The following is a 21,366-nucleotide window of genomic DNA, read 5'->3' as shown; positions in this document are numbered from 1 at the left end:
ATTGTACTTGAATTTAATCCAAATCGAATTCAAAACTACAACAATAAACTTTTCAGGGACTCAGAAACAGTTGTTGACGCTCAGTGCAGGATAATGGATTATGATGATAGATTAGAGATAATTATGGATTAGAGACACCTAAATAAGGATTCTAATCTCACCTATCAATGAAGCTCTTAATTGACTTCTATACCCGTTTTGTAACATAGCTTAATGACGTTTTTTTTTTTGTATTACTCCAGATATAAAAAAAGTCAGAAAAGATACAATTTTTATTTCTTAAGCCGTTCAAAATTCAGGAAGTTTTTGTCGAGAAAACGTTTTTTAAGAACTACGCTAACATTTTTTTGGCAAATATTTTAAGTAATTAAATTCGTATATTTCCTCTGTTAAGAAATCGGAATAACAAAGAAGAATGCACAATTGACAGAAATTTAAATCAACACTTAATACACAACAGAAATACATTTATAGAAAATGAGTCCAATTAGTAAGATGGAATTAGTAAGAAATACTTTAGAAGATACTTAAGTTTATTAGTTTAAGCGATCACTGAGACCATCTAAAAGTTGATCAATATCATCAATTAAAGTAGCAACTTCTTCTTTAATATTTGATTTTTTTGGCATCCTGCCATTGGGTTTCGGTGTTGCTGTTGAAGTTGTTGTTAACTGAGAGGAGGTTGTGAGTTTAGATGTCGTTGTTGGCTGAGCAGTGGTCGTAGGTTTACTAGAGGTGGTTGTAGGCTTAGTAGTCGTTGTTGGCTGAGCGGTGGTCGTAGGTTTACTAGTGGTGGTTGTAGGCTTAGTAGTCGTTGTTGGCTGAGCAGTGGTCGTAGGTTTACTAGTGGTAGTTGTAGGCTTAGTAGTCGTTGTTAGCTGAGCGGTGGTCGTAGGTTTACTAGTGGTGGTTGTAGGCTTAGTAGTCGTTGTTGGCTGAGCGGTGGTCGTAGGTTTACTAGTGGTGGTTGTAGGCTTAGTAGTCGTTGTTGGCTGAGCGGTGGTCGTAGGTTTACTAGTGGTGGTTGTAGGCTTAGTAGTCGTTGTTGGCTGAGCGGTGGTCGTAGGTTTACTAGTGGTGGTTGTAGGCTTAGTAGTCGTTGTTGGCTGAGCGGTGGTCGTAGGTTTACTAGTGGTGGTTGTAGGCTTAGTAGTCGTTGTTGGCTGAGCGGTGGTCGTAGGTTTACTAGTGGTGGTTGTAGGCTTAGTAGTCGTTGTTAGCTGAGCGGTGGTCGTAGGTTTACTAGTGGTGGTTGTAGGCTTAGTAGTCGTTGTTGGCTGAGCGGTGGTCGTAGGTTTACTAGTGGTGGTTGTAGGCTTAGTAGTCGTTGTTGGCTGAGCGGTGGTCGTAGGTTTACTAGTGGTGGTTGTAGGCTTAGTAGACGTTGTTGGCTGAGCGGTGTTCGTAGGTTTACTAGTGGTGGTTGTAGGCTTAGTAGTCGTTGTTGGCTGAGCGGTGGTTGTAAAACTACTTGTATATCTAACTGAGGTAGTTGTTACAGGGGGGGTTGTAGATTTCGGCGGGGTGGTGGTTGTTGTCAAGGGTGTTGGTGGTTTTGGCACTAAAAAATGTTCAAATTAGAAAAAGAACAACAAAACAGTTGTGTTTGGTGTGAGTGTTTTGTGTGTGTTCTGTGTGGGTATTGTGCGGATTATTTTTAACATTCAACTATATTACCTCCCGGGCAAGTACTAACGTCGACGCAAGACACAGTGCAATTGGGTTCTAAATTGTCAAAAATTCAAAAACCCAAATTTGATTCATGTAAAAGCTTTGAAAAAAAAAGCTTGCAAAAATTTTTAAATAAATATTTTTAACAAAACAGAAGTGTTAAGGGAATTGAAAAAAACATCTACAACACAAACAAACTTAATTTGTTCATTTGTGTCCTTTAAATGTTCAAGCAGAAAAAAATGTACTAAATTATCACAAAAAAATTTCATACTCTTGCATCCAAGCATGACAAATAGATCAGCCTTATCACTTTCACTTAGGTCATTGACTCGACCAACAGTATAAATTTGCTGTGCCATTGTTAAATTTGCATACTCTGGTCTAATTCTAATTACTCTAGTTTTATCAGTTCTATCGGTCTTATTATATATGCTGAAAGACCACGGGTTGTATTGCATTATTGAGAATATGTCGTAGGTCTACACAATAAAACAATTAAAAGGCTTAAATTTAAAAACCAATGAAAATAGAGAATAGAAATAAATCTTTAAAAATCATGTAAAAACACTTACAGTAGCAAATGTGTTTCGAAATGGCTGCTTATAAAACTGGTCCCAGTACTCTGAGATTATGAAGAAAGTGTTACTTAAATGTCATTTAGCAAAAAAAAAATACTTTGTAAGAAATCTATATTTAAAAAGCCTATTAATGAAAATTTACAGAGAATTTAATAATAAAACAGTATTTCATAAATTCGTGTGCAAATTCAATAAATTCATAACTTAAACACCAAATAAAGAAGCAGAAAAGAAGGTCAAAAACATGTGAGAATAGTTTAAGTTGAACTCTAACAAAGAAACACAATATGAAATTGTATTTTAACAGAAAAAAAAAAAAAAAAAAACAATTCATGAAGTTGGTGTTTTTTTTTTTTTTAACTCAACTTGCTCTAAACACTGTGACATAGCCATTTTTTTAAGGAACCCAAGTTCCAAAGTAGGGTCTGGAAGCCTAGGTAGTACTTGGAAACAATTGAAAAAACAATGTAAGGCTGAACATTTTTTAAAGTCATATTTGGTAGTCACTTAATGGACCAACTAAACAATGCTTTTTGAACTCAAGTATAAAATCAAAACTTAATGCCTTGTAAGGTAACTTCTATACTTCATCAAATTACACATTTACAATAAATATGACCCATGTTTTTTGAGCTTTTGGATTAACAAATGTTCATAGGATATTTTTTATATTACTCTTCTCAAGCCAATCATCTTTCATGACTTGTTGTAGATTGAAGGTAGATTTCTATCAGCTTCAACCTGAGAAGCTGCATTTGTTGCTTGCAGTGGTCACTTGCATTTAAAAAAGAGTCAGTATGCAATAAACAAATCAGGAAAGCAAACTTTGAAACTAAGAATCTGTCACACCAGAATAGATGACACATCAATTTTTTACACTTTGGTAACCTTTACCATTTAGTTTTCCATATGCTTCTGACAATTACAATTAGATTTTGGGGAAAAAAGATAACTACCTGTTTTGTTTCAAATAGAATTTCAAATAACAGAAAAAAATTAACATGACAATAATCAAAATGACTTTCAGTCTAAAATCATTTGATAATGACAAACCATCCAAAAACAAATTCTTAAGCTGAGTTCTTGTATCCTTGAATGAAGGCTCGAAGTTTTATCATCTTGGCCTTGTTTTCTATAGACTGTTTAATATTACTTTTTACTCTGTTGAATCAAAAATTTTCTAATGATTGCTAGCTAACAGCAAAAATGCCACACAAATATATTTATAAAATCAGTACTAATAAAACTACCTGTTCTTTTTTTACATTAAATTTATTTGATACATCCACAGTTCAAATATCTTAACCACAGATAAATATTATAGTTAAATTCAATACTTTATAATCACTATTTACAAGTATGAGTTAACATTACCCTTTTCTATCTACATGTGTTTTACAATGAGTGCTTGACTAGTAAATGATGTAATACAAAATAACCAAGGAATGAGGATCAAGGAATAACCCTTAAAGTAAGAGATAACCCTTAAAGTAAAAGATAACCCTTAAGCTGTTCATTAATTACTTGCTGTAGTTTTAGAGGGTTGTTCAGCTTGATGATACGTATATAATTAAATTCTAACCACTTGAAACATTTTATTTAGCGTATTTGATGAGCGTAGTAATAAAATTGATATTTTTTGATCTTTACACAAACAGACAACACAGTATACATTTTTTTTACAAACATTAGATTGCTCAACTGTCAACCTACGCAAACCAAACAAGGCAGCATTATAATCTTTAAATAAACTTTGTCTCTTATAAAAACGTCAGACCTATTATTAAAACTATTTGACCTATTATTGTATTTCAGGTTCATTTACTTATTAATAGGATTGTCTAGATGACAAAATTTTTGGCCATTTACAATAGGCTTGAGTGATTTGGTTCAATAATCTGCCTGATCCCCCTATTCTCACCATCTGCAGAGTGCAACTTATGTAAACCATATACAATATAAACTAATCTTACTAGTCAAAGTTTTACATACCCTCTTGAATGTTGTCAAATATTACTTCAATGTAAAGATCACGATCACATCGAGCATGTTCATGAAGAAAACCAACAGAATGAAGCATTTCATGCAAAACTACACCTAAATTACACACACAAATATAGTATATATATATATATATATATATATATATATATATATATATATATATATATATATATATATATATATATATATATATATATATATATATATATACATATATATATATTATATATATATATATATAAAATTTCCTTCAATGGATCAAATCTTTGTAAACAGAGAACACATTTTCTTGGTTTGATTTCAGGATAGTTCTAAACATTTAATAAGCTCCATAATTTTTCCAAAAGAAACATGATTAAGATCAGTCACTTTTTTGTGATTAAAACCAGTCTTTTTTTTGAATCCCATCTACTATGGTCAATTATTTACTATAGCAAACATGAACTTTTCACCTCTAAAAAAATTTTTGTTTCATTTTGATTTTTAAGACACTTGAAGCAATGAAGTGCACATTCTGCACTTGCTGATCCCAACCCATATGCTGATTAACTAAATTTTTTACAGCTTTCCCACAGTAGTGAACAAATATGAAAGTAACAGCTTCACAACATTTTAGACACAACCTTTCGCTTTTTTTTTTCAGTTCAGAAACATTAACATTAATACCTTTTGATATATCTGAAACATTTGAAATTGTTTTACTAATTTGATGGTTAATCAAAACAAAAAATATCTTAATGCAGAATAATTAACTTCTGATATTTAGTTGCAAAACTGAGTTTCAATAAGCCCATAAATAAAAAGGATAATTATGACCAAACAAATCCAACTGTCTATGTATTGAAAAATATAAACAGGTAATATAGAAAATTTATTTATTTATAAAAAAAAACATTTTAAGGTTTTAAAATTCACTTTTAAAAAAAATTTGCTTTCAAATGTTTAAAAGTTCATTGAGATACAAGCTCTTTCCTTTTGTAAAACTATAAAATGAGTTCTTGCCTTTTATAAAATTGATAATAAAAAACAAATAAAGATAATCAAACAGTTAATTAGTCATGAATAGATATAAAATTCATATTATTACCTAACATGAGAATTATTTATAAGGTAAGTATGGGTATTAAGGCCCACCTAACAGACTTTTGGTCATTTAGGCTTTAAAAATTAAGTTTAAAAAAATATTTTTGATTGCTGCTTAAGATTAATCATTCCTTGATGTAAAAATCTTATCTGCATATTGAGGAAATAATTATAACAAAAGTTATTCATGTTTTTGTAGCATACCTTAATTGGGCCTTATTACCCCCTTATGGGGGTAATAAGGCCCATGTAAAAAATACAAAAAATAAATAAAGAAAAACCAGAAAAAAGTTTGGAAACATTCTTTTAATGCACAGTTTATCTCACATTTATAAAATAATAAGTAATCTTGCATATTTATATACTTTAAAAGAAACAATTTTTTATACAACAGTGAATAACAACAGAAAATTAAAAAATTCAATAAAGAAATGTTACAAAGAAAAACATTCTTCGCAGAATGGACATACTAATTCTTCCTCATCTTCAGAATCATACCCCATGCTTTAAAAGCCTCCTGCAATTGACCTTCTGTCCAATTAGCCCTACTTTTTCCATTAGCAGTTGCCATTTCCAAAGACAATATTTTAAATATATATTTTTTTAATAAATAGTATTTAAGTCTATAAAAATAAATATATAATTTTTTCTTTTAAAAAACAACATTTTATAAATTGATTAAAAAGTAAAAAATAAATTTTTTCAAAAGTAGTAAAAGTATAAAATCTATAAATTCCAGAACAACAACGTTTTTGTAACTAATATTTAACAATTTTATTTATTTACACTAAAGTTTGTTGTTTATTGTTTGTATAAATTACTTTTCTTAACTATTTCTTTTATTTACGCTAAACTTAAGTCAGTTTCAAGTTGTTTGTTTTAATTACTTTTCTTAATAAATTCTTTTGTAACGCTAAACTAAAGTTTAGCGCATTTCTTTTATTATTACCGCTGACCTCGTGTTTGGGCCTTATTACCCGATTTTTAGTGGGCCTTATTACCCGCTTTGAACCTGTTACGTTTATCGATAATGTATCCTTTTGTTTAAACACTTGCATAAATATTACATGATGAGTAATGATAACGAATAAGTACTTAATGCAAATAAATGCAATTGAAAAAAATAGAAGCTTTATAAAATATTTTAAAATGTAAAAACATGTATCTTAAAAATTAGACTTAAGCAATTTTTGACGAAACTAACAAAGTAATCTTGCTTTGTCGAACGCGCGGTAAAGAAATGCTGATTTTTTTTTGCTGCCAGTGATAAAACCAGATAACTCTAATATTTTAATGTCGAAAAAAAATTTCACAATTTATTTTTTCCCTAACTTTGGATTAGTGGGCCTTATTACCCGCCGGGCCTTAATACCCATACTTACCTTATATGCAATTAAATATAAATAAAAAAAACTTTAATGTGGGGAGGAATCATACCTCTGGAGCATAGTGTTCCATCATTTTAAAAAAATTCTGGTTTGTTTGTAAAATATCCATCCACAGCTGCAATATATCATTTAATAAAAAACATGATTGCAAAAATTTTGTGTGTAGGTCTCAATGAAAAATGATATTTTCCTTTGCTAACCTTGGTCTAAGCTCATAATTTTCTTCAAAAAGTTTATTTAATATTTAGAACAGATTATTTTACATTTCTAAAGATAATTGATTAACACAATTATTATCATAATATAGAAAAGTATCAGAGAGCCTTATAAAACTGACTGACATTTGCTAAAAAAAGTTTTAAAATGGAAATAGCAGATAAGTAAACCTGTGCGTGAACAGCCTGTTCCTATGTTCAATGTCTGCTTTCCACCTTGCTTACCAACATCACTCCAACATCTGTAAAATAAAATTAAAACTTAAAAATGCTAAAGAAAAACCTCAAACGCTTTACTTTAAGGGGAAATAAAAGGTCTGTAGAAGTCTATGAATTAGTTACCATGCTTCCTTATCTGTTTTAAAAGATAAAACAGATAAAGGAAGGATTCCAAGCAACACTGATCAACATACTAGGTTGATATTTTTAATGTTTTTTTCTAAGATATAAATCCACAGAGTATGATCAAATACAAGATGAATAGAGAAAAAAAAATTGAAATGTAAGGGTGAATCACTGAAAAAGAAGTAAAAGTTAATGAGATTTTCTTAAAAATGGAGATGAAAAAAGAGACAATCTCCATTTTTGTTCGCAAAAAATTGAAAGACAACAAGTTGGATGGTGAATTAAGAGACTTTTGGTTTTTTGCATGAGGAATAAACCTTTAATATAAATCTTTTTTATCAATCATTCCCTAAAAATTGCCTTAATTTATCATTATGCAAAGTTATGCTCATTCATAAAATAGCTACATTCACAGCACTATTTTATGTTCTGTGATTTATAAAAGTTTCCATCTCTTCTGTCAGTTTGTTACTATCATGGCTCCTGGAAATCTTTAGACTCTTTAGATAAAATGCACTGGTAAGCCTTGCATTTTGGGTTTGAAAGTCACTTTTTCCTATAAAATAAGGTTTTGTAGTTATTAGGGACCTGAAAAAAAGTCTGAAATATTTTCAAAAATACCATGGTAACTTATATCATGAATTTAGGTGTAAGCAAGACCCATGGAAAATTTTAACTTCATAAGTACACTGCTAAGCCCTCCACTTTGGACTTATAGAAAAACCATATAGTAAGTCACCATTAATGAGACAGAATAATAAATCTTTCAGTTAGAAATGATTCTGAATTGAATTAAAGCATGCGTTAGCAGAATAAGCATGACTTGTAGGTCCTGAGACAAGGCATCATGACAAGCCATAGCCATACGAAACTTGGAGTTGGTTATTTATCCACCAAGCCAAGCAATACTGAGTTAGATAAGGTATTTATAACTTCTCTAGCTGTGTAAAAGCATTATTTAAGGATCCAGTGTTAGCAGCACTTGTATTAAATGAGGGAAATTTAACCATACCAATTAGTTCCTATTCTTCAAGGATTTTTTTAACTGATTTTGCTTAAGTGTTTGTTTTACCATTGTCAACAAAAACAAAATCAATATGAGCATCAGGAATGCCTGGATAAGTAATGATAAAAGTCACTCTCTCAATTATTTTTCCCCACTAACCTGCAATTTTTGTTATTATTTTTGAATCAAAATGTTCTTTGACAATATTTTTAAACTCATTTTTGATTTTTTGATTCGTTAACTTATTGATTTTCTGTCTCTGCAAACTGCTCTGTAATATTGAGAAATCATCAATACTACCTCCACTATTAATTATAATAATAGCTGGTATTACTAATGCTACAGTTGAAGAAATTATAAACTTTAACAAAATAATTCATATATTCTTCCCAATTGCTTTGGAATAAGGAGAGGTATGAAATCCAAATGCCCAGTTTTCTTTTTAGGAATAACAAAATATTTATATGTTTCCTCATTTAGATCAGCATGTTCAAAATTCTTTTTACCATTAAATATCTTTCAGAATTTGCTTGTTACAGTTTTACAAACAATATCAAATAACTCATCTAACTTGTTTATAAACTTTTCCCTCTTTTTAATTTTTGTAACATGCATGTAGTTCTTAAATTTTTCTAATTTCTTGCTTTTCAGCTTCTAAAGTCACTACTTTTATTGTAAACAAAAAATTCCATAAATCTAGATAGATTCTCTCTAAATTTATTGTTTAGGGAAGAAGAGCTCGAATCACTGGATGTGACAATGAAACTTTGCTTGTACTTCATGAGAAATTTGTAATGGTAATACTTTAAAGCATTTTTACCATTTAGAAGTTTAGTATTAGCCAACACCTCTATTCTTCCTCCTAAAAGGAACACTTCTCTTTCAAAGATTTTTCAGAACTTCAAGCCAAAAACAATAAATTACAAAAACTATAAGGATACTAAACACACACCATCATCAGCAATACACATAGTATGTTTAAATATGATTTTTTTTTTGATGGGCCCAAATATATATAATATCATTGTGGTAAAACATAGAAGTGGATTTTTTAATGAACAACAACTGAATTTATAAATGTCTGGCTGCTTAATTATACAATAAATAAGAAACAAAAAAATACAATAAACTAGTTCTGTTAAAACTGAATATCATGCAGTACTTTAGTAAAATATATATAAATTTGTAAATACTTACATACAATTTCTACTTACCCATCATACTGAGATGTAAACTCAACATAGTCTGGCTCCACAGTTCGATATACCCAAACATTAGCCTGATTACATCCACTCAATAAATGGGCATTCATCATATCAATTGACTGTTTAATTAATGCACTATAGTCTAAAACACAAAGAATTAACCTTTTACCACCCAACATTCCATATGGGAACACTACAAAAAGATAATATTTAAATTATCTTATATTTCAGATTTTCATAATTATGCATTGTCATTTTTAATTTGAATGTTATTAGTTTATTTATATCAAGTTTAGTAAAATTTGTAGAAAAACATTTTTATTTCAATTTATTAAAAACTTGACAAAGATCTTTGTGATGAACCATCAGATGAATTATTTGAATCATTCTTCAGATGGTTCAAATAGATCATCAAAATTAGTCTCATGAAGAAAATGTTTTCCCTGATTCAAGATGGAAAAAGAAAACTGACTTTACAAGATCTATTTTATTAAAAAAGCAACCAAGTAATGTGGATGAAAAGGAACCTTTTTTTAAATAGATTTCAGATGAGAAATTACAATAGTTTAAATGAAATCAACTAAAAGATTGCAGACAACAGATGGAATACATGGAAATTCACTAGCAGATGTTTAGCTTAATGGCTAGGGCTATGAGCCAAATGAATGTTATCAAGAAATATGTATCATGTGTCATAAGAATACAAGATCAATGTGTGGAAAATATAATCTTAGACTTCATTACAAATGAGGAAGAAAATGTTTAAAAAATCTTCACACTAGAAAGTTTATAAGTAGATACAATAATTACTATTTATATAAGTAATAACTTATAGTCTGCTGTTTCTTTATCAGTATATTATCAGTACATACATTAACTATACAGTTTACAAAAGTAAAGTATATGGAGGTTAGGCAGTATAAGGTTAATTGCAACCAATTAGAAGTTATTCAGTACTGTATGAAGAAAAAAAGTACTAATCGATACTTTATTCAGATACCATTTTCTATTTGTAGATGTGATAATCTAAAAATAGAAAATGATATTTAATAAAAGCATTATGACTAACAATTGGTTCAGTTGCCGAAAAAAACAGCAATAAATTGTTGTGTTTCTATGAAATGGCTGGTAATTTTTACCCAAGTACAGCAAAAAATGTTAAATAACAAAAATTTATCTTCAAACAAAACATTAAAAACTGATAGCATTTCAGAAATTTTTTACAGAATGTTTTTAAAAAAAAAACAAACAAAAAACAATAAAAGAAAGATGAATACTTCCATATAATTATTTCATTATATCTTCACTCCTTGTTTTAAGGAGTTAATCAATTTAGCAAATGACTGATTCATATTTTGATTGAGTTGACCATTTTAAGTAATTAAAATACTCTAAATGTAATTTCTGAATTCAAGATCAAATTTTGATTATATGTTCATACTTTTATCTCTTTTGATAATTATTTGATTGGTAAAACTTTTCTTTCAGAAGGTTTAGAGACCAGGTCCACATTTAGAAAATCATGTCTGTCTAAAATGTATATAATAATATTTATAAACTAATTTTAACTTCAATTGTACCTTTGCCTGGTGCCATTTTCAAAGTATATGGGATTTTAGGCTTCCCATTAGGACCAATCCAAGATGAGTGGTACAGATCTCTTTTTTTCCCTATAAGATTTAAACCAGTATCTGTAAAATTTGAGTCTTAAAAAAATATGAAATGGATCTGTAATAAGAAATTCAGCTATAAAATAGATGTTTGAAAAGATCTTTTCAAAGGGTTCATTTGACCAAACAAACCTAGCCTCTACAAATTGTGTACAAATGATATCAAATAAAAATCCCAATAAAAATTCTTACCATCTTTAAATCTCATGTCTGACAAGATTCCTAGATGATTCATCATTACGTAAATAAAAAAAAATCAAGTATCAGTAATGACATTTAAGAACAAAAAAAAACTAACAAACTTATAAAATATATCTACAAACTTTAAGTCCATTTTCAAATATATTGGCACGTGTTCTCCATTATTTAAGCATTTCATTTTTAGCACATTATCAAGATTTATGATTCAGTTAACTTTAAATTAAGTTTTAATTCTTTTTACAAACAATAATTTATAAAACCATAAACTTTCAATTTGGTAAAAATTTGATAGCAATTTTCTCTCATTTTTAATCACACTTTTACTGAAATATTTTTTAACTACTAATAGAATCTCTAATAAGTTGAAAAAATATTCTGAAACTTTCATTATTTAGATATAAATTTACACATAAATGCTCAGACACACAGAGTTTAGTTTAATGTGTTTAGTTTTAATCTTGCTGCACCATTAAATCTTACAATTGAAATAAACACTTTAAATATCCTATTGAATGAAAATATGTGGAATAAGTATTATCGTGCTAATTTTAAAATAACAGTTATTTAGAACTCACTATTTACAATAGAGCAGTATTGTATTTACAGATTTGAAAAATCTTTTAAAAAGCATACAGTTATTAGTTAACACTCACTCGCACAAACATATCACAGATGGACATCAGTAGTAAAGACTCACACATGTGAAAAGTATTTGTATATTATACATAGAAGTAAAAATATCACCATATTTTAGGTTGATTTCATTGATGTCCTCCTCATCTGGAAAAATATAAAATCAGTTATCATCATCATTATTTTAATAACTATAACATTATTTTAATAACTATATTTATTATTATTATTTTAAGTATATGAAAACTAATGTAAAAATAAAAACTAAATTAACAACATTATTAACTTCAGCTAAACTAAGATTGTTTTTCAATAAAAGTAAATGTACCAAACAGAACTAATAAAACTTTGAAAAAATCTGTAACTAACATTAATAATTTAAAATAAAATAAAAGTAATAAAATTAACATAGATATACAAAATTTCTAAAATAAAAAAAAAATTAAACTAATACCACTAACAACTGAATTAAAAATTAAATTAATACCATTAATAACTTCAGGTGAGTTAAGGTTGTTTTTCGCTAAAAATAGATATACCAAACAAAATTAATAAAGCTTTGAACAAATATGTAAATAAAATAAAATCTAAAAATTAAACATTAAAATTAAAGTAAAAAATGCTGCAAAGATGTAAAAATTCTATTTCAAAAGTTTTAAATTAAGAATTATAAGTAAAATTAATAAGTATAAGCTATGTTAGGTGATTTATTAACTAAATTGATATAATTATTTAACAATAAATTTAAAGCTCTGTATAAATTTATAATTGAAACTTATAAATAATAACAAAACTAAGAAAAAAAAACCAACTTGATTAAAATAATAAACTTTGTGTATTTGTATATCATTGAAAATTAGATTTTGTAAATGAACCAATATTTCCAGTCTGTAACTGTAATGCTCTAAAGGCTATACAAACAAATTTTATACAGATCTTTTTTAGCATTTATATCCAAAAACCCATTTCAATTAACAAATCATATGCAAATGTGTTTGATTAGGGAAAATTTTACTTGCTATTTTAATTTTCATAGTCTTCTTACATTTCATAATATCAGTTAGCTAAAAATTAAACGACTGGAGAAGAAGCTCTATTTTAAAGAACATTTTATTTAAATGCATATTTGCAAAACCATCTTTACATGTGAAGGCAAGTCTTTTTTAGAGTTAAAGCAATTTATAAATAATAAGGACATAGGATAGAGTTGTAAAATTTAAAAATAGCTGGGCTCCCTGATAAAATCTATTGCTATAGCTTGTTTTAAAACATTATTTTATAATTTCACAGTAATTAATCCTCTGATGAGTGTTTTTACTATTATTTTATAAATACTACAGTAAAATAGACTAAAGTAGACAATTTATATAAGCTAAAGCAAAATTTAGCCTTTTCTTTTTCTTTTTTAAAGAGTGATCTAGAGACCACAGCAGCAGTTTTTTTTATAATAAGACATATTCAAAACGCACTAACTAGAATTACGTTTCATTAGCATAAATTCAGAGAAATTACAACATAAATCAGAAGTCTATCAATTATTTGTGCAAATCTATTCCCTTTTTCTACAGATTAACTATTTTTCATGGACAACTTTTTAACAGCGGATTCTTTGATTACTTTATCAAATATGATTAATAATTTAGTTTTACCATTGTAACAGATGAAATTTTTCTAACGATTTCTTTTCCGTCAACTTTGATGCAACATTTTAATCTCCATGGTTACTTAAGTTTTCTGGCTGATCAGTTTTTTTGGTGTGTTACCTCATGATTATCAGTTATTCTCGTTTAAAGTAAAGCAGAGTTGATAACGCCTCCCGGCGGCAAAGTAACTTTCTGCCGAAAGGCCGACTTTTTTTGGAGGCGGAAGCCACTGGCGGCGGCCGTCAGAAGATATTTCGGAGGCAAGTTGGTTTAGAGACCGCCTCACAGTGGAAAATTGTAGAGCAACAGCATATCATAAATGTTTTTTACTAATGTCGCTACTATCATTATATTTCAATTTTATTTAATAGTTTAATAGTCAATCATTACTATAATGCAGGAATTTCACATAATTTTATGTAAAAATAAAAGATTTGAAGCCCTACTGTTTATTACTTTTGCGAATGTTCATTTCAAACCTGTTCGCTTCATCACTTTAAAAGTGAATTTTCTATAAAACTTTCTAGGAATAAGTATAAAGTATTATACATTTTTGAAAAGCTCATGTTATGGAGATTTTAAGAAAATTATACATTTTTACTTATATGGTTCAGTTTAGGAGTAATTATTTGAACAATAAAATAAATGAAAAAAAAAAATATTCTTCAAGTTCACTGAGACTTTTGGTAGTTACAGAAACGTGCGGTTTCCGAAATTATAAGCATGGGAATTTCGGCCTTCGAAATCGACGAAATTAAACGAAATTCGTGTTTCAATTTCGGATCGAAATTGAGAACGAAATTTCGATTTTTTGGATTGTTTAATTTCGCGAAAAAATTTCGTATAATTTTGGGTCATTGAAAGTAACGAAATTGACACGAAATTAAACATAAGTTTTAATTTCGAAATTCGTGAATTTGTAATGTTTAAAAATTTCGTCTTTCGAAATTCAATATAAATTTCGATACGAAATTGAAACACGAATTTCGTTTAATTTCGTCGATTTCGAAGGCCGAAATTCCCATGCTTACGAAATTATCGAGAAAAGAGTGATAAAAGTAAAAAAACAGAAAACCGCTTTTTATCGTGGTTTCAAATTTTGTTCATTTATAACAATAGCTTGGTATATTTTTTTAAATTTATTATCAATTTTTTATTGATACCATGGCATTCTTTTATTTTTGCACTCATTTTGTGGTGAATGTACACTGCCAATATATAAAGAGTTGAAACATTTATATCAGTATAAGAAACTCACAGTGGAAATTAAACCGACTCGTTTGACTATTGAATATTACTTAAGTTACTTTTGTGACTTGTTAAAATGACAACTTTTAAGTGTTTGAAATGTAAATTATTGCTTTCCTATATTGATGGAGGAATGACAGTTGAGGCACTGTCAACAATTTTAAAAGAAAATTATCAACTTTCTGAGGACAACTTGTGTTTCATCATTAGTGGTATTTAAAGGCACATTATTCCGTCTTTTAATAAACGATGGAGCATATCTTGAATACATATCTTCAGGCGTTGCATTCAATAGGAGAAGAAGCAGAAGCAAAACTTGTGGAATGATTAAGGATTGCTGATAAAGACAAAAAAAAATTAACATTGAGTTTTATGGAAAACGCAAGCCAGAAAAATATGCTAACTGATGAAGAAGCACTCAGCGTGTTTATTGATTTAGATTTAACAAAAGCACAATATTTGTATATGAGGAAGGTGACAAATGAACGAAACTGTTCCATATTCCCACCATATTGTAAAATTCAAGAAATTAAACAGACCTGCTATCCACCGTCTTCTGCAATAGAAATTACGAACACACATGCGAAAATTCTGGAACTGCAAGATTTATTGGATCACACTGTAGCTAGAATTTTGACCATAGATTCTCTGTACAGTATTGAATTCAAGCATTTACTTTCATATAGTAAATGGGGCTGTGATGGTTCCTCTGGCCAAAGCCAATACAAGCAGAAACTTCCAGAGGAATCTGAACTTATTTCTTATGCAAATTTGTTTACTAGTTCTTTGGTGCCTATCAAACTAATTGATAAAGTAACTGGCGCAGTTATTTGGCAAAATCCGGCACCTTCATATGTTCGTTTTTGTCGACCTATATGCATTGAATTTTGCAAAGAGACTTCCAAGAAAACTAAAGCCATTGTAGATGAAGTAAAGAGCCAAATAAACTCTTTGCGTGAAATGTGCAAGAACTTGATGAAGATACTCTGCAGCTTTTGAAAGTCAACGAACTGATTTCAGGAACTGAAAGTCCCTATGTAGTTATGATATAGTACCTTTAAGGTGGTACCAGGGTAAAAAACGGCTATTTTTGATAAAATTTTGAAAAATACCAAAATTAATGTTTTGAATTCTTAAATCTACCTATTTCAATATGCGTTTTGCAAAAAGTCAAAAATCTTCTTAATTTTAATCAAATTTGGCCTTTTTTTAAAGAGCAGTTTGGTTCTTGCTTCATAACAACGACCTTAGAAACGCTTTTTATCTCGCTAAATCTCAATTTTTCAGAAAAAATAACTTTTCATAGAAAATAGATAATGGGCTGAAATTTTGCAGATTTAAAGATGAACATATTACGAATGTTGTCTATGAAGCAAATTTTTGTTATTTTTTATTTAAAACTCATTTTTATCATGCTTTTGTCCCAAACTTCCCTTAATTTTATATCTTAAAGTTCGAATGTCAACCTGGTAAAATTAAAAATGTTTTAAAAAATTCTGTTTCATAGACAACATTCTAAATACATCAAAGAATTCATGTTCAAATTTTCAAGCAGTTTTGACTCTTTTTGAGTTAGTTATATTAGATGAAAGAATAAGAAGGTTTGGGGGTAAAATAACACTAATTATGCGCATAATTAATGACGTTATCACTAAAATTTTTTTATTTGGCTACTGTTTTATATATTTTTTTTGTTCATTAATAGAAAAGAGCTAAAGTCTATTAATAGTTTTCAATTTCTTGTTAAAAAGTTACCTTTACCCTGGTACCACCTTAATATACCTATACATTATTTCATAAAAACAACTATTTAAAAATTGTTATTAAGAAACTGTCTTAAATATTTCTATAATTAGTAGGTAAGCACTTTATGTATTTTTCGTAGTTTTTAATAATTTTAAGGTATTTTCATATATTTGTAAAGCATTGTGTTAAAGTGTAAATTAACTAACTGCCAATTTTGAAGTTTTTGATTTTTATTTATTTATTTTTAATATTGTATTACAAAAAATTCTTATAAAGAGTATTTCACAAGAAGCGTCATATACTACTTTACATTTGTGCAAAATTTCAAATCTCTATTTTTAGTAACAAAAAAGTTATCGATTTTTGGTCCGAAACACACCTTTATTTTCCACTGTGCGCCTCCAGTGGCTTCTGCCTCCCGATTGGCGGCAGCAGCGAGAACTTATTTTTGGAGGCAGAATGTTTTGAAGGCCGCCGCCAATCGGGAGGCGAAAGCCACTGGGGGCCGCGGTCAGAAGATATTTTGGAGGCAAGTTGATTTGGAGACCGCCTTCAGTGGCTTTTGCCTCCCGATTGGCAGCAGCAGCGAGAACTTATTTTTGGAGGCAGAAAGTTTTGGATGCCGCCGCCAATCGGGAGGCGAAAGCCACTGAGGGCCACCGTCAGAAGATACTTTGGAGGCAAGTTGAATTGGAGATCGCCTTCAGTGGCTTCCGCCTCCCGATTGGCGGTGGCATCCAAAAAATTCTGCCTCCAAAACAAAGTTCTAACGGCGGCCTCCAATTGGGAGGCGGAAGCATCTGGAGGTGGAAGCCAGAACATTCTGCAGGCAAAAAAAGCTTTGGGAAGCGGCCGCCAATAGCTGCGGAAGAAACGCGGAGGCGAGAAGATTTTTGCCGTTTATCATCTCTGAAGTAAAGCTTCCGAAGAATTTTTTTTTTTTTAAATGTGAGTTTGTCAGCTGCAACCCCGTTTTTATATTGTCTTTACTTATTGCAATATATTAAGCTCCTAAAAACAATTTGGAAACATTTCTTTCAGTTACAGCACGACTAGAAAGATTTTTGAACGGATAGGTAATTCTGTTATATAGTGTGCAAACCAAAAGAAAAAAAATATATATATTATAACCACTTCTAATTACACTTATGTAACTAGGTACGACCGGGACCGATTCAAGTATTTATTATTCGGGATGTGCAGAACAAACTTTGTAGAGTAAACGAAAATTGGCCTTGTTAAAAATAAGTTTTATAAGTTTGAATAGCAAAAATTATGCAAATATTCTTAAAAGTGCTTGAAGAGAAGTATTCTTTCAAAGTTAACTAAAAAAGAAAAAAATTCAATCCATTTTAAAATAGGATTTTTAAATAATAAGCAATGGTTATTTGGAATAAATGGTTAAAATTCTTTTAAAGAGGCGTTTTAAGTAGAAAATCTCAATTTTGGGCCTGATTAATTGTAAATATATAAGTTTAAGCAAATTTCTTTGCGAAAATTTTTTTAAATTAAAACTTTTTTAATCATTATTGATGCACGTATTATTTTACTATGCATTGTTTGGCTAACGACGATCTTTCAACAATACAATCATCCATTTTTAAAAAATATCGTCAAGAATATCCTTTTCACAATTTTAAATTAAAAGTGACTTCGCTCAGTCTAGAAAGGAAACAATTTTTAGTCAGTTTCAGCTTACGACAACTGCATTGATTTGGTGCGAGCAAAAGCTTCTTCATTTGAAAACGCAGGAATCCTAGACGGCAAAACAAGTTAGCCAAAGGTAAAAACAATTTATCCCAAAGTAAAAAATCTATTAAACTAATAAGATTTTTAAAACATATATATTTTTTCTATATTTTCATCTATACACTGATGGCCTAGTATTGCCCATTCAGCTACAGTATTGTCACTTGACTCGTTTAAGAGAAAAAGAAAAAGATTTACTAAAATCTTCTTTTATAGAAACTTCCGTGGGAACACGTAACATATCATAAATTAGTTGCTACCATTTTTAATCATATTTGTTCCTATGAGCACTTTAAGTTTGTATCACATGTGTTATTAAGTGTCTACCATTAGATGAAAAAGTTGCATGTAATAATTAAGTAATGCAGTAGCAGTGACGTGATCGTTCTCTTTTTTTTCCTCTATTATCATGGAAAAAAATTTTGAACAAATTCCAGAAAATTTCACTCTTAAAGCTATTAATTATGGTTGTCTATCAGGTGTGTGCCACTCATATTTTAGTGTTTCTGAATCCATTAATTAAAAAAATTCATTTTAAGGTTTCAACCTTAAGTATGTAGCATTATGAGAGCGCATAGATCATTGAGAGACCAGTTAGTTGTAGAGTTGTGCCGAGAAAATAGTAAAAAAACAAAGACAAAATCTTTATTTTTGCCTTTTTACGTTGAAATTAGGCCATGAATATACTGTTACTTAAATTCAATAACTACGTAAATCAATTTGTGGCACTTTGAGACAGTAACTTATGAATGTTTAAAATTTTTAAAATTTTTATTTTATCTAAATATAATCAATTAAACTTTACAGAATTGATAGATTCCGTATAACAATTCACTAAAAAGTAAAATGGCAATTAAAAAGTTATTTAACATCCTAGATGTTCTGTCTAATAAGGAAGATAACGCTGAGAAACATAAGGAATATCGATGGTAAAGCTGTAATGTTTTTAGATATGACAGGTTTTTTATGGCCCAAGCTGATTAAAAATGTTAATTCATGAGCATTAAGCTGTCAAAGCAAAAACATTGAATTGGAAAAATTGGATAGGAAAACTTGCGAATTGGATTGTATCTTGAGGTTACTCAGCATACAAGAAATATGGCCGTTAAAAGGTTTAGAGAGATCCCATTTTTACCTCATCAATAAAACTTTGGAAAGGCGCAAACCATGAGATCGTCTAAAATAAACCTCATTTGACTTTATGTAATGGTTTCGCCATTAGTTTTCTAATCAGATCCTGGTTATCAGACCAAGGTTAGAAATATTTAATGCATTATGTGAACATGTTTACTAAACAAAAAGACAATTATTTTACGTTGAGTAAAAGTAAAAATTCCGCTAAACGATTTAAAATAAGTAAAAAACTTAGTTAAAAAGTAAAACTACTATCTAATTTAAAAATAAATTGAATAAAAAAAAGAATCTAAATGAAATGTATTAGAAAATAAGAATATTTAGGCTGTCTGAATATTTTATCTTCTTAAAAAGCTCTTCAAAGGCTATTGTTTGACAAATGAATGCAATGAAAAATATATTGATTTTGACTTATTTTGTTAAACTTCACATGAACGATATTAATCCGGATCATTTAATATTTAAGTGGCTTTTTATTTAAAAATTTTGAAAAAAAAATTTATGCTTACCTTGGAACTTTTTTTTCTTTATGCTCTTATTTGATGTGAGACTTCTGGCTTGTAAGCATACAAAGAAGTTCACGATGATTAGTAAGCATACAATTCTCATAGAAATTTTACAATTCATCTACAAAATTGACACAAAATTTACACAAGAAATATTTAACACCTGCAAATAATTATACGATAAATATTTAACACCTGGAAATAATTACTTAAATAGGCAATTACACATTTGATCGTCAAAAAATTAAACTGATAGCCTGATTACTATTACTACTGTAATTAAAATACATATGCACTATTACTGATGCATCCAATCTTTAACAATATATGTAGTGTATTCTTTTCAGATTTAAAAAAAACATTGAATAACAACTTTTAAATCATTTTTACTCCGTCTTGTGAAGCGCATTTAGGTTGGATTATCCATTTTGTGCGCACTTGATGATTTTGTTCCAATTCTGTTGCATGAAGCGCATTGTTCATAGGATTTGTTCTTTTAAGTTTTTCTCTTTTAAAAAAATCCCATTACATCAATTTATTTACATTTTTGTAGGTTACCCAGATTTACCGGTTTTAATATCTAAAATAATTTTGCCAATCACAATAAAAATTTAATGCATAAAAAATGATAAATATTAAAAGATAATAAACATTAAAAGATAATAAACATTAAAAGATAATAAACATTAAAAGATAATAAACATTAAAAGATAAAAACACATCAAAACTTTTAACGAAATTGTGAAAGAAAAACTGTCCCTGAAAAGGGTGGTTTAAAAAAACTGATGTCCCAAAACACGTAAGTAACGAAGTAGCATTTTAGTTTTATATGATATTTTATATTTATATATATGTTTACATAAAAACTTGAGACAAAGAGTTAACTTATTCAATCCCTCGACAGAAATACAATTTAAAAAATTATTGGACGACGCTGAAGGTGCAGTTTTGAAGCACAACTCAAAAACTTAGGGAACTTTAAAGTATCATGAGTTTCTTAGTAGCCTTTGCTCTAACTACTTTGCAAATGGAAAATAATTAGTTCTGAGCAGGATTAAAATGTCTAAATGCCCGCAGTGGGTGATGCAGATGATTTTGATAACTACTACAGAGATTGAGCAATAGTTGCACAAAAAAGCTTGAGCAACTGAGTATTTCATAAGCTGCATTAAAAACAATATTAAATCTAGAAAAATCTCTTTTGTTTGTGGGGAAGTTAGATAAAAGGCTATTTTCTTGTTTTCTTTAAAAGAGTAATCCAGACTTTTAAACAAAATATAAATTCTTTGATTTAGAATTAAGTACGCATTGCTTCCTATTTCATTTGAAATATGAAAA

At 29.0% G+C, this 21,366-nt stretch overlaps 1 protein-coding gene across 5 annotated transcripts; it reads right to left on the bottom strand.

The window, feature by feature from the left end:
- Window positions 1–423: 423 nt before the first annotated feature.
- LOC145192145 (uncharacterized) lies at window positions 424–20,553 on the bottom strand. 5 transcript variants are annotated; one of them, XM_090088714.1, is made up of 13 exons: window positions 20,419–20,553; window positions 20,032–20,149; window positions 12,490–12,525; window positions 12,114–12,149; window positions 11,361–11,390; window positions 11,079–11,168; window positions 9,508–9,640; window positions 7,114–7,184; window positions 4,245–4,349; window positions 2,247–2,296; window positions 1,946–2,153; window positions 1,678–1,725; window positions 424–1,561 (listed from the first exon to the last, which is right to left on the bottom strand). In XM_090088714.1, exons 1-13 carry the CDS (start codon window positions 20,509–20,511, stop codon window positions 537–539), a joined length of 2,043 nt encoding a protein of 680 aa, XP_089944840.1. In that variant the 5' UTR covers window positions 20,512–20,553; the 3' UTR covers window positions 424–536. The 5 variants fall into 5 exon arrangements, with proteins under 5 accessions (XP_089944840.1, XP_089944847.1, XP_089944863.1 ...); XM_090088721.1 differs by lacking the exons at window positions 20,032–20,149; window positions 20,419–20,553 and adding an exon at window positions 13,652–13,796; XM_090088737.1 differs by lacking the exons at window positions 20,032–20,149; window positions 20,419–20,553 and adding an exon at window positions 13,652–13,782 and having other exon boundaries at window positions 12,023–12,149.
- Window positions 20,554–21,366: the final 813 nt, after the last annotated feature.

Source organism: Hydra viridissima, unplaced genomic scaffold (genome assembly GCF_058129835.1).
Source record: "Hydra viridissima isolate aposymbiotic clone 2 unplaced genomic scaffold, HvirCarnegie_v1 scaffold_1, whole genome shotgun sequence".
Taxonomy (NCBI): domain Eukaryota; kingdom Metazoa; phylum Cnidaria; class Hydrozoa; order Anthoathecata; family Hydridae; genus Hydra; species Hydra viridissima.
The sequence above is the reverse complement of the archived record's forward strand: the minus strand, read 5'-3'. Positions and strand labels throughout refer to the sequence as shown.